The sequence below is a fragment of the Prunus avium genome, chromosome 2 (assembly GCF_965620075.1).
Source record: "Prunus avium chromosome 2, drPruAviu1.hap1.1, whole genome shotgun sequence".
NCBI classification, from domain to species: Eukaryota; Viridiplantae; Streptophyta; class Magnoliopsida; order Rosales; family Rosaceae; genus Prunus; species Prunus avium.
The window spans coordinates 2,259,439-2,270,296 of NC_142285.1; the positions used below are offsets into that span (position 1 = coordinate 2,259,439).

General features: G+C 37.2%; 1 protein-coding gene across 2 annotated transcripts; it reads right to left on the reverse strand.

Moving 5' to 3' along the window:
- Nucleotides 1–1,514: 1,514 nt before the first annotated feature.
- Nucleotides 1,515–8,927, reverse strand: TOPII (topoisomerase II). Of its 2 annotated transcripts, none has more exons than XM_021969074.2 (19): nucleotides 8,225–8,927; nucleotides 7,112–7,404; nucleotides 6,953–7,019; nucleotides 6,590–6,860; nucleotides 6,306–6,505; nucleotides 6,014–6,223; nucleotides 5,783–5,896; nucleotides 5,575–5,685; nucleotides 5,269–5,433; nucleotides 4,846–5,187; nucleotides 4,606–4,739; nucleotides 4,159–4,513; nucleotides 3,877–4,063; nucleotides 3,734–3,783; nucleotides 3,222–3,650; nucleotides 2,945–3,131; nucleotides 2,764–2,831; nucleotides 2,552–2,657; nucleotides 1,515–2,232 (listed from the first exon to the last, which is right to left on the reverse strand). In XM_021969074.2, exons 1-19 carry the CDS (start codon nucleotides 8,792–8,794, stop codon nucleotides 1,682–1,684), a joined length of 4,410 nt encoding a protein of 1,469 aa, XP_021824766.1. In that variant the 5' UTR covers nucleotides 8,795–8,927; the 3' UTR covers nucleotides 1,515–1,681. The 2 variants fall into 2 exon arrangements, with proteins under 2 accessions (XP_021824766.1, XP_021824765.1); XM_021969073.2 differs by having other exon boundaries at nucleotides 2,552–2,660; nucleotides 8,225–8,925.
- Between the last annotated feature and the right edge of the window lie 1,931 nt (nucleotides 8,928–10,858).

Here is a 10,858-nt window from a genome sequence, read left to right on the forward strand (position 1 = left end):
CGTAATGTCAACATGCTTAATAGTTGAAGGCGGCTTGGGCCATGTTTAATATTCTTGTATGCAGCTACGTAAAACTAAAAAAAACCCAAAAACAAACAAGAGCCGTTCGTTTTTTTAAGCAATCAAATTGTTTTATTGATTGGAGTAAACCGTTGTTTATTTGATTCGACGGCCGAAAATAAAAGAAGAGCCGAATCACTATAAAACTTTGGGAAGAGATACAGAGAGAGACGTCGAGAGCCCATTAAACTGTTCAAATCGTAGCCCGGGACCCTAACAAGGCGCCAAACCATTTGAACCCTTTTCCTTCTTCTCTCTAGGTTTAAATCCATTTTCTTTAACCAATAAAAGTTGGGTTGAATGTCCTTCTAATTCCGGTGTTTTGTTTGGATTTTTAATCTAATTATTTTGGTTTGATGTCTTTTTGTGTGTAATTTGCACATAGCATACATTAGAGGCTGTCACATCGAAGTCGATTAATGTCAAATTAGGCAAAATTGAGAAATTTCCGATGCAACAATACCCTCATTTGGTGTTTCCAATGCACTCGTGTTATAATATATGTGTTTATTTATTAATATAATGCCATAAAATTAACATGTTGAGATTTTTTATGCGATCGTTACACAATCACATATTGTTACCAATCTAAAAAATAAAGTTAGGCAGAGATTGTTAACTAAATAAAACACAAGAAACAAATTGTCCAAATACAAAACACAAAAGGCCAAAGTAACAATTTGACAAAGCATATCGACCAAAATGGTATTTCGGCCCTTAAAACTGGGTGGAAACCACACATCACACAACAGCCATTTCCAGTTCAAAGTCGTTGGGTTCCAAAAACAACCCAATAGCCAAGCGTCCAAAAAGTCGTTGGGTACCACTTTGCTTTTACGGTTTTCAGAATGAAAAGAGTTGGGAAACTAGACAAAAGCAGGCCTATAAACACTTTAATCTGGTCATCAACAGTAGAAAATGACTTCTTCGCCTATGGTAATTTATTGATTCAAATCAACAAAAAGAAAAGCAAAAGCTTGTCAAATGCTTTCTTTCTTGACAAGGCTCTAAAGATTGTGCCTTGCAGTAGGGAACTTTATCAAAGTCCAAAAACTGGAGTTAACTTTTGTACGCATCAGCTACCACCAACGTGAGAAAAACTTGTATATCATGAGATAACCCTATTTTATTATTTCCAACAAATCACGTTCCATCACGTGTGATAACTTTTTCACTGACAACGTGATTAGTTGGGGATAGCAAAATTGTGTTTATCCCTATAACATGCAAGTTCTTCGCATACAGAACTTGATGATCTCAACATCCAATTGGAACTTGCCACATCAAAACGAGACCAATACATACCAAACTTGAAAGTGAAATCTTCAAACTTGGTTTATCAGCATGATAATAAACTCCTCAATCTTGGTGACCAATTCACAGTTCAATTTGCTAAACTAACACAAATCAAGCTAGATCTTCAACAGATTTACAACACAAATCAAACTTGATAGTAAAATATTAAAACTTAGCTTATCAGCATGACAATAAAATCATAAAACCAACAATTTAAAATACAAGGGGAATAATGAGCTAGAATTCCCACAGCAAGCTTCTTTCTTTGCACACTCAATTTTTAGCCTTTACCATCAACAACAAAAATATATAAAAAAACCTAGTCCTAGTCCTCTTCACTTGCATCAAAATCAGAATCCGCACTGACCTCCTTCTCACTCTCCGAGTCACTCAACACATACCTTGTCTGCCTGCGGTTTGCCCTCTGAGGTCTAGCTCTGGCCGCCACTGGAGCGTCACTTCTTTCTTCAGTGGATGGAGTGTCCACCTTCTCTTCACTTTCAGCCATCTCAACCTCCAAACTAACTTTGCCCATCACGGAACCACTTTTCTTGTTGAATGGGGATGCCCTCATCTTCCTCACTTTCGACTCCGGTGAAATCCCAGTAGTTTCAGCAGGCTTTAACATGTCAGTTAAAAGCTTCTGGCCTGATGATGATGAGGCTTGAGATTGCTTGTTAGCTGCGCCTCTCTTCTTTGCCGCCGCAGGGGGTTTTGATGCCTTTGTAGTTCCAGCTGCTTTTCTTCCTCCCTTCTTTCCTGCTGCTGGGGCAGCTGCTATTTCTACCTCAAAATCCTCGTCATCATCTATTTGCATGGCCCTTTTGGTAGGTTCTTTTCTCTGGACTGGTTCTTGTGGCACTTCGGTTTCCTTGCCTGTCGCAGTAAAACTAAGTTAATTCACCACTTACTGATTAGCTGGAAAAGCTTGTTAAAGGAACCATGAAACTCATTATTCATGCTTCTTTTTAAATGAACATTGCAAGTTAATCCTAGTTTTTTTTTTCCAATTACTGAGAAAAAGGAAAAGAAAAACTAATGTTCATTAAATAAGCACATAATTAAATTCCCAAGCATACTGCATGTTCCATTCTCTTTTAATCCAGACATGGCCTCTGATTGATAAATCATAAATGTTATCTAGGAACGTAAAAAAAAATTAGAATACACAAAGAAGTATAAATATAGCGCGTACCTGCTGAATTTTCGGGAGATGAATCAAGATTATAGGCAGCTAGTCTGTCTTTCAGCTCAAGCACTTCATCATCATCATCACTCAAAACTACAGCAGATTTTGCCTGCTGCTGTTAAACAAACAGAATAACATAAGTTACAGCTTTCAAAGGTAAAGGGTATTCCCTTAAAAAGGTAAAACAAAACAATTAGAAATAAAGCAGCAGCGCAAACCTTCTTGCCAGCAGGAGCTTTCTTTGCAACTGCTCCAACTTTCCGTTTCACAATCTCAGGAGCTTTCTCTGACAAAGCAAGCAGATCATATTAGTTAAATGAGTACATAAACCAAAAATTCAAAGACGAACTAATGTCTGAGATATTTTTAAAAGAAAGCTTTTAACTAATCTAGGCTTACCCATTTCAAACACAAAACTGGAAGATGTTTCCCTGCTTTCAGCTGCCTCTGCATTGTTGGCCTTCTTATTATTCTTGCGTGGGTTTTTAGGTGCTGCTTTAGAAACCTTAGCAGCAGGTGCATTTTTCACTTGGTTTCGTGATTTCTTTTTTGCCTCCTCTGCCAGAGCCTCACTTTTCTCCAGCTCCTGATAGAAATAATAATACATCATACATGAGAAAGGTATAAAGCATAGTGAATAAAGAATGGTGAAACAAAATTAATTTTTAATACATACACCAAGTTCCATTTCAAGAGCATCAAGATCCTTCAACCACAGTGACCTTGGTGTTGAATTTCTCAACTCAGCAACCTCGTTATTGACCTTATCCCTATCAGCACATAGGGCCTGAACCCTCTCAATGGTCAAGGACCCAATTGCCATGGATATGAGATACTCATAATCACTAATACGTGCTCCATTTCCACTGGCAGACTCAGAGTTCTCTTCCGTTTCTTCTGTATCTTCAATTGCCCCAGCAACTTCTGGCTCTTGGGCCTTGGTCTTCTTTGGAAAGGGAGTGAAACCTTTCTGTTGGAGCTCAAGGAATAAATCAGCCCTCCTTCTATTGCTCACAATGATCTCTCCATTTACGACAGCCAGGATAAACCTGACCTTGTTTTCCAATTTTAACAACTCCATCTCAAGGTTATCCAATAGTACTTTCTGCATATATAATAGAAAATCAGTTAACAGTTGTATCCGTATCCAGGTCAACAATACAAACATTTGTCTGCTGATGAACTCACCTTTCTTTTCTCATAGAATTCAAGTCTTAGGTGAAAAAAGTCCTCAAGAACTGCAGAAAGAAGAAAATAAACAAACAGAAAGTCCAGTTATATGAATTGTACAACAAAGAATTAATCAAACAACCTCGAATTGTGTCACATACTTTGTTCTGGAGTGTCGTATTTCTTTATCACGCCTTTTGGATCAAACAAGTGCATATTACTTGTGCTAATGCTGGTGGTCAGTTTAAATTTCTTCAGCAAACCCTCTTGCCTGGCAGCCATTAGGTTCTCTTCAGGTAAGTGGACTATGATATCTACAGTACTGTGATCACTGTGCTGTGTGAAACCCTGCAGCATGCATAATGCACTTAGACATTGAAAATGATCTGAAACACATAATGTTGATGAATATTGCAACTGTCAAGAGTTTTAGGTGACCTTACCTCAATGAATGGATCCTTGGCCTTGTCATTTCCTTGAGAGATAGACTCAAGGAATTCCTTATAATCTTGAGTCCACCTACGGATTGGCAACTCCGAAATCCTAACTGTTGTCTCATTGCCCTCCTCTATGATCCCACATACGGTGTAGCTTACACCTGATTCCTTGACAGTTTTCTCAATAGTTCCAGAAAATCCTCTGTACCAGGGATCCATTGGCACCATTGCTTCACCATTAAGCAAGCGCCTTACATTTGCAACAATGTCTCTTGGATTATAATTAGGAATGTAAGAGCTCCACCCAGTCCCAATTCCTTCACTACCATTAACTAAAACTGTTGGTATAATTGGAACATACCTATAAAACAAAAGCCATATGTTAGTTATATTTATCCACCATCAATCTAAATGCAGTGTTCTTACTGTAGAGACAGGAAAAATTATAAATACCAAGTTGGCTCAATAGATTGCCCATCTTCATCCAAGTAGTCAAGAAGTCTGTCATCATCCTTCGGGAAAAGGAATCTTGTAATAGGAGAAAGCCGAGTAAATATATAACGAGCACTTGCATGGTCTTTGCCTCCCTAAGGTAGCAAAATACAAATGTAAATAAAAATATCTTGGAATACAGTTACGCAACATGACAAGCTTCAATATTCTTAAATAATTGACATGCATGGTTAGTCTCACCAAGTTACGGGTACCAAATTGACCATTTGGTTGAAGAAGATTGATATTATTGCTGCCCACATAATCCTGTGCCATTCCAATGATAGTACTCGCAAGACTCTGCTCACCATGGTGGTAGGCAGAATGCTCAGACACATAACCAGAAAACTGGGCAACTTTTGCTTCCTTCACAAAGTTCCTCTTAAAGGAGCAGAACAGAATCTTCCTTTGACCTGGCTTCAAGCCATCAACCATTGAGGGAATTGACCTTTGCAGATCAGCCATGGAAAACTGTATAAGCTCTTTGTGAACAAAGTCACTGTACTTTATAAGCTTCTCCTTCTGATCAAGATGTACAGAGGGCTGCAAATACAGAGAGTTAAGAGTTTCCATAGAATAATTTCCAAAATAAAAATGTAAATGTAAATTGCCAAAACTTCCCACCTCAAACTGCCGAAGCCAGTTCTTCCTCTCTTCTATTTTCTTCTTACTGAAAGCAAGCTCAATTGCCTCCCCATCACGCTCATCTATCCAAATAAAATCTTTCTTGTGCATAGCTAGATTTTGAAAATAGTCCCTCCCTTCTTTAGACGTGCTTGTTCCCAACCCCTAAAAGGATATAAATGTAAGTAGAGAATAAGAATATAAAAATGGTACAATTTCAGTAACACTTCACGGACCATACAAAAAGATGGTACAATTTCTGTAGGTATAAGAATTAAGAATATTTCACTTAAAGTGAATACAAACCTTATAATACTTTATGGACCAGCCACTTGCATTGCCACTCAAACTTTCCTTCCATGCCTCATACTCAGGCATGGAGTAAAATGCAAGTGATTTCCCATTTTTGTGAGTTGCCTGTATAGAAATAATATAAGTTATAGTTGTCTTTCAAGAACAATCTTCCACGTATGTTGAATTTGCTAAGCAAAATAGCTAAATCAAGTAAGCCAACCTTGACAATCGGAGTTATAAACTCAACCAAAAAAGATGGAATTTTAAGCAGTGATGGCCAGAAGGAATGAATGAAGTTGATCAGAAGTCCTTTGATGTGGGAACCATCATGATCCTATACAAACATTAAACTTCTCTTAGTGATCAGAAGAGAAAGAAATGCTGTTAAGGCTTCATAGACAATTTCAAACGAGAATAAAACCAAAAGAAATAGAAGCTTGAGGCATTCAACCTGATCAGTCATAATCATCAGGCTACCATATCTCAAGGACTTAAGACTGGTATACTCTTTATCTTGCTGCAGTCCAAGAATCCTCTTGATATTCTTAATTTCCTCATTATCCCTGACCTGAGTGGCACTAGCTTCTCTTACATTAAGCAGTTTACCTCTCAATGGGAAAACACCGTAATGATCCCTACCTACAACAGCAAGCCCTGCCATCTGTGTAGGATAAGGTATGTTAATCTATTGTAGACAAACAAGTTAAATGAATGTACCGAATTTGTACAATATGAAAACTTACTGCAAGAGCCTTAGCTGAATCCCCTTCTGTCAAAATCAAAGTACACTTTTCAGAGTTCTTCCCTCCAGCTAAGTTAGCATCCTCAAGCTTGTTGATATTATGAACCCTCTCTGTTTTTGTCCCATCAGTTTTCTTCAGGTCTTTGTTCTGCTTAAAATTTGCCCAAGAGAGGAGACTATCCACAATTCCAGACTTTGCCACTGCAAAATAATTAGTACATGAAAATCAAGTTTGAGTATTTCAGTCTAGTTGTCCACTTGAACAATTGAACTAGTGTTACATACCTTTAGTTAAGAACGCTGGTGTAAGTTCACATTTAGATCCAAAACTATTTGGGCGAATCGTCAAAGTTTCCTTTGTTTGGGAATCAAATGCAGGGTTGTCAATAAGAGCATTGACAAAGACCCATAGATAATTCTTCACATTATGGGCTTTGAGGTTGGCATTCTTGTTCTTCTTATTTACAATATTCATCACATGATTCGTGATTTGATTTGTGACGTAATCAACATGAGTTCCACCCTTGATTGTTGCAATTCCATTCACAAAGCTGACCTGGTAAAAAGAAATCCGACAACATGAGACTCACAATTCCAAGTGTACAAAACTTAGTAATTTCTCTATATCAAAATTTTTTTTGTTCAAACCTGTTGAAACTGCCCGTCACTGAGACTAACACAAATCTCCCACCTATCATTAACTTTCTCTGTCATCCTGTCAAATGAGTAGACAGTGAGAAAATTCCTATTATAAAGAAGAAGAAAAAAGAATGAAAGATTCAGAACCAATAACTTCATAACAAGAACCTTGGAAGGGGAGTATCTCTAGATTTACAGGCAGATTGTAAGTAGAGGTCAACATAATCAAGAAATGACTTTACAGGGACCCTCTTTCCATTCAGCTCAACCTTCACAGTCTTTCCAAGGCATCCAGCCAAGTCAATCACTCTCTTTTTCATCAATGCAACCACGTCATCTTCCAGATGGGTCATGTTAAACTTCGATAGGTCAGGCTTATATGTAACCCTGGTCCAGTTCTCACTCTCTTTACACTTGGTGATGACTGGCTCAGTTTTCTTCCCCATGTTGTTAGTGAACACCTGAAATCAGCAAGAATCAGATTATTCAAGTGACATAAATGAGCATGATATCTCTGCCAATTGAATAAAACTCATAAATATACTTGGAAGTTGGTGTTCACCATTTCGAACCCATAAAAAGTGAAATCCTAACATTTGAACATTTTGTTTTTCTTTACTATTCATATAATTTCATCAATCAAAAGGATCCCATGATGAAAAGAAGGAGATTATTTTCCTGGAGGGTCCTAGAAACAAAATTAGGCTAACACCATATGATGGTCTTTTGTATGTCAAAAGTAAAGTTCTCCGTTCATGTCCACATCAATGTTATCAAACAAACCCCTAAACGACTAACACAAAACTACTACACTAGCACACTAGTACTAAAATACAGTCAAATCAAGAATTACATGCAACCCATAAACAATACACACACTCACATAATTTTCAAAAGATAAAGAATAAAACCAGAATCACAATTGGATACTAAATTCAAGATCCTATACCAGGTCCAATCCAAGCACAGTAGGCTTCAAACTGAAAATGAAAAAAACCTAAAAGCATCTGATACTACTCCACAAGAATTGAAAGCCTAGATCCGAATCAATTGGAAAACTACCTAGTCAGGATCCATCATTTTAACAAAAACCATAAAGAATCCCGAATAAATCACAAGTTACAAAAACGAAAATGCATATAAAAAACGAACCCTAATTAATCAGAATCCCCGTATATAAAAACAGCAATAACAAACCCTAATTCCTCAATTCCACCATACATTAAAATCCTACAATACGAACCAAGCATCACAAAACTTCTAGAAAACACATATTAATACCTGCTTGTACTTCTTCTGTCGCTTTCCGTCAGCAGTCTCGATGATGAACTCGGTAGAGAAAATGTTCGTAAGCTTGGCACCATAGCCGTTGCGACCACCAGTGGTCTTCTTCTCCGTATCGTCGTAATTGCTACTGGTCAATAGGTGTCCGAAGATCAACTCCGGCACATACACCTTCTCCTCCTGGTGAATCTCCACGGGCACTCCAGCCCCATTGTTGTAGACACTTATACAGTTCTGCTCGACGTCAATGGTGACTTTCACGGTGTCCATGGACGAGTCTCGCTGTTTATTATCGGCGGCGTTGACGAGGATCTCGTCGAAGATCTTGTACAGTCCGGGAACGTAGCTGATAGAACGATTAACCATCTCGTCGTTTTGGTAGACCCATAGGATTTGGGTGTGCTTCTCGATCGACCCGATGTACGTGTCGGGTCGGAGCAAGATGTGCTCGAGCTGGCTCTTCTTCTGGTACATCTCTTCGATCGTCTTCCCTTGGCCATCAGTTGGGGCTGGGGCTATGTTCGCGCTGTTGCTGGTTTGGAGTGGGCGTTTCTTCTCGATCGCCATGGCTGTGGCGTTTGGAGAGACGGAGAGACGGAAGGTTCCAGAGAGAGGAAATGAGTGAGTGAGAGAGGGGGGTTAGGGATTTAAAGGAAGGGTGCAACGGTCAATAGGAATTTGAATTCAAATGGAGGAGTTTTGGGCGCGGTGTTTTGAAATTTTGGGATGGGCGATCAGACGGCTGTGGTTTTGAGTTTGGGAATCACGTGGATATGATGAAGGGAGACTAGGACAGAAGGGAATCAAGGGATTCGGGCCATCCCTGTTGCAATGGTGCGTTGCGTTTTTGATGAGTTGGCTGCAGGATATGGTTTCTCATATGATTATCTCATCATGAATATTTGTTTCTTTTTTTTCTATTTTTTTTAACATTTATTTTTCTATGTAGAACATTTGTGTTATTTTTATTGATTATGGGTTTTCTTTTTTTTGGAAGAGAAAAAAAAAACTACACTTGAGATCGTCTGGCGACTTGGATATAACTCACTAAATTCAAAGTATTTTATAGCGGAAATGAATGTAGAGGTGAATGATTTTATCATTACGTGGAGATTAGAAAGGATAAGTTATAAGGTGTTGGCATCTTACCATTTTGGGGGATTGAGTGAAATTTTCTTCTTAATTAATCCATCTTTCTACCTTCAACTTGGACAACACTTCTTCATTTCTTCCGTCATCATGTCTAAGTTGTTTAATACAATTCAATCCTAAGTACCAAATGAGAATATTGTTTGCATTCATAGAGTATGAGTCATTCCTCCTTATATACAAATCATAAATTAGCATCTATATTGAAAAGTGGCACTATTTCTTACACCATTCCAATTTCTCTCTACTTATTTTAATAATTTTTTTACTACAAATTTTCTCTTATATAATACGAATAGTGGTGGTGAAAAATACACCACTCATACTGAAAATGGCTTGTTAAAAATACACACACACAAATTGGATCACGGTTGTTTGAATGTCATTTATTTGTGTGGAAAAATGGCTCCTTATGCAAGGACCCAAGTTGTGTGTTTAAATCATCCTCCCTTATTATCGTTTGTATAAAAAATAAAATAAAATAATTTAAGATTGTACACGTATGCGAAAACAACCTGAAAGATAATGCAATTCAAGAAAGTTAAAAACTACAACTCATTTCTCAAAATAAAACTAACTTAAGCGCTCAACTCCCTTTAGGACACCATCCTAAAAGAACTTTTGCTTTGTTTTGAGCATCTTCGAGGGAATATTCAAATGAAGTACACAAAAATGTTCTATAACAACCTATGTTGTATGTTGAAGAAAGAAACCATTATTATATGTGGCAACACTTAACAAACTATATATGTGGCAAATGTATAAACTATTATTATATTATTTATTTTTATCTTCTTCTTTTTTTATTGATTATTACTTTTTTTTAGGTGAGAGATGTGAGATGATATTGTATTATAAAAAGTAAGTGGAGCCCCAGTACAAATATTCATTTTAAAGTGGGCAACACTGCATATTGGGGAAAGTATGTGTTGGTGTAGGTGGCTCGATACATGCCATTATGTGTAAGTCCCACATTGGAGAATACAATAATAATCTACAATTTAAATATAAGTGGTCCACTCCTTATTGTATCAAGGCCTTTTAAGGGCTCGTTTGGGAGTGATTATGTAGAAACGATTTTACTCATTAGTGATTTTAACATAATCACTTTATGTTAGTAGCGCTTTTCCGCAAAATCAGTTTATCGTTTGGCTACCAACATAAAAGTGCTTTTATATTGTAAAAAAGTGATTTTGATGTTATTCGTAGTGTTTGGCTTCCCAAAGAAAAAAGTGATTTTTTTTGGGCTTTTTTTGGTATTTTCATAATCAAACATTTTAAAGTTGATAACTAATCACATAATATTAAATCTTGGGCATTCTTAAATGAAAATTGAAAATCTATAGCTTCAAATCATACTTCTTGAAAAAGAAATGTTAATAAAATATATTGTTAATCGACACAAATATCAAGTAGACATAAGAAGATTTGCAATTCTCTCGCGTTCGTCATTCGTCTCGTGTGCACGAGTTTACATTTTCT

What these genes read in the sequence shown, in the direction of transcription:
- TOPII (XM_021969073.2), bottom strand. Translation starts at nt 8,794, where the DNA reads ATGGCGATCGAGAAGAAACGCCCACTCCAAACCAGCAACAGCGCGAAC. An exon ending in ACCAGCGTTCTTAACTAAAG is followed by an intron (nt 6,506 to 6,589) that starts GTATGTAACACT and finishes ATTATTTTGCAG; the next exon opens with TGGCAAAGTCTGGAATTGTG. An exon ending in CTCTTGAAATGGAACTTGGT is followed by an intron (nt 3,132 to 3,221) that starts GTATGTATTAAA and finishes TATTTCTATCAG; the next exon opens with GAGCTGGAGAAAAGTGAGGC.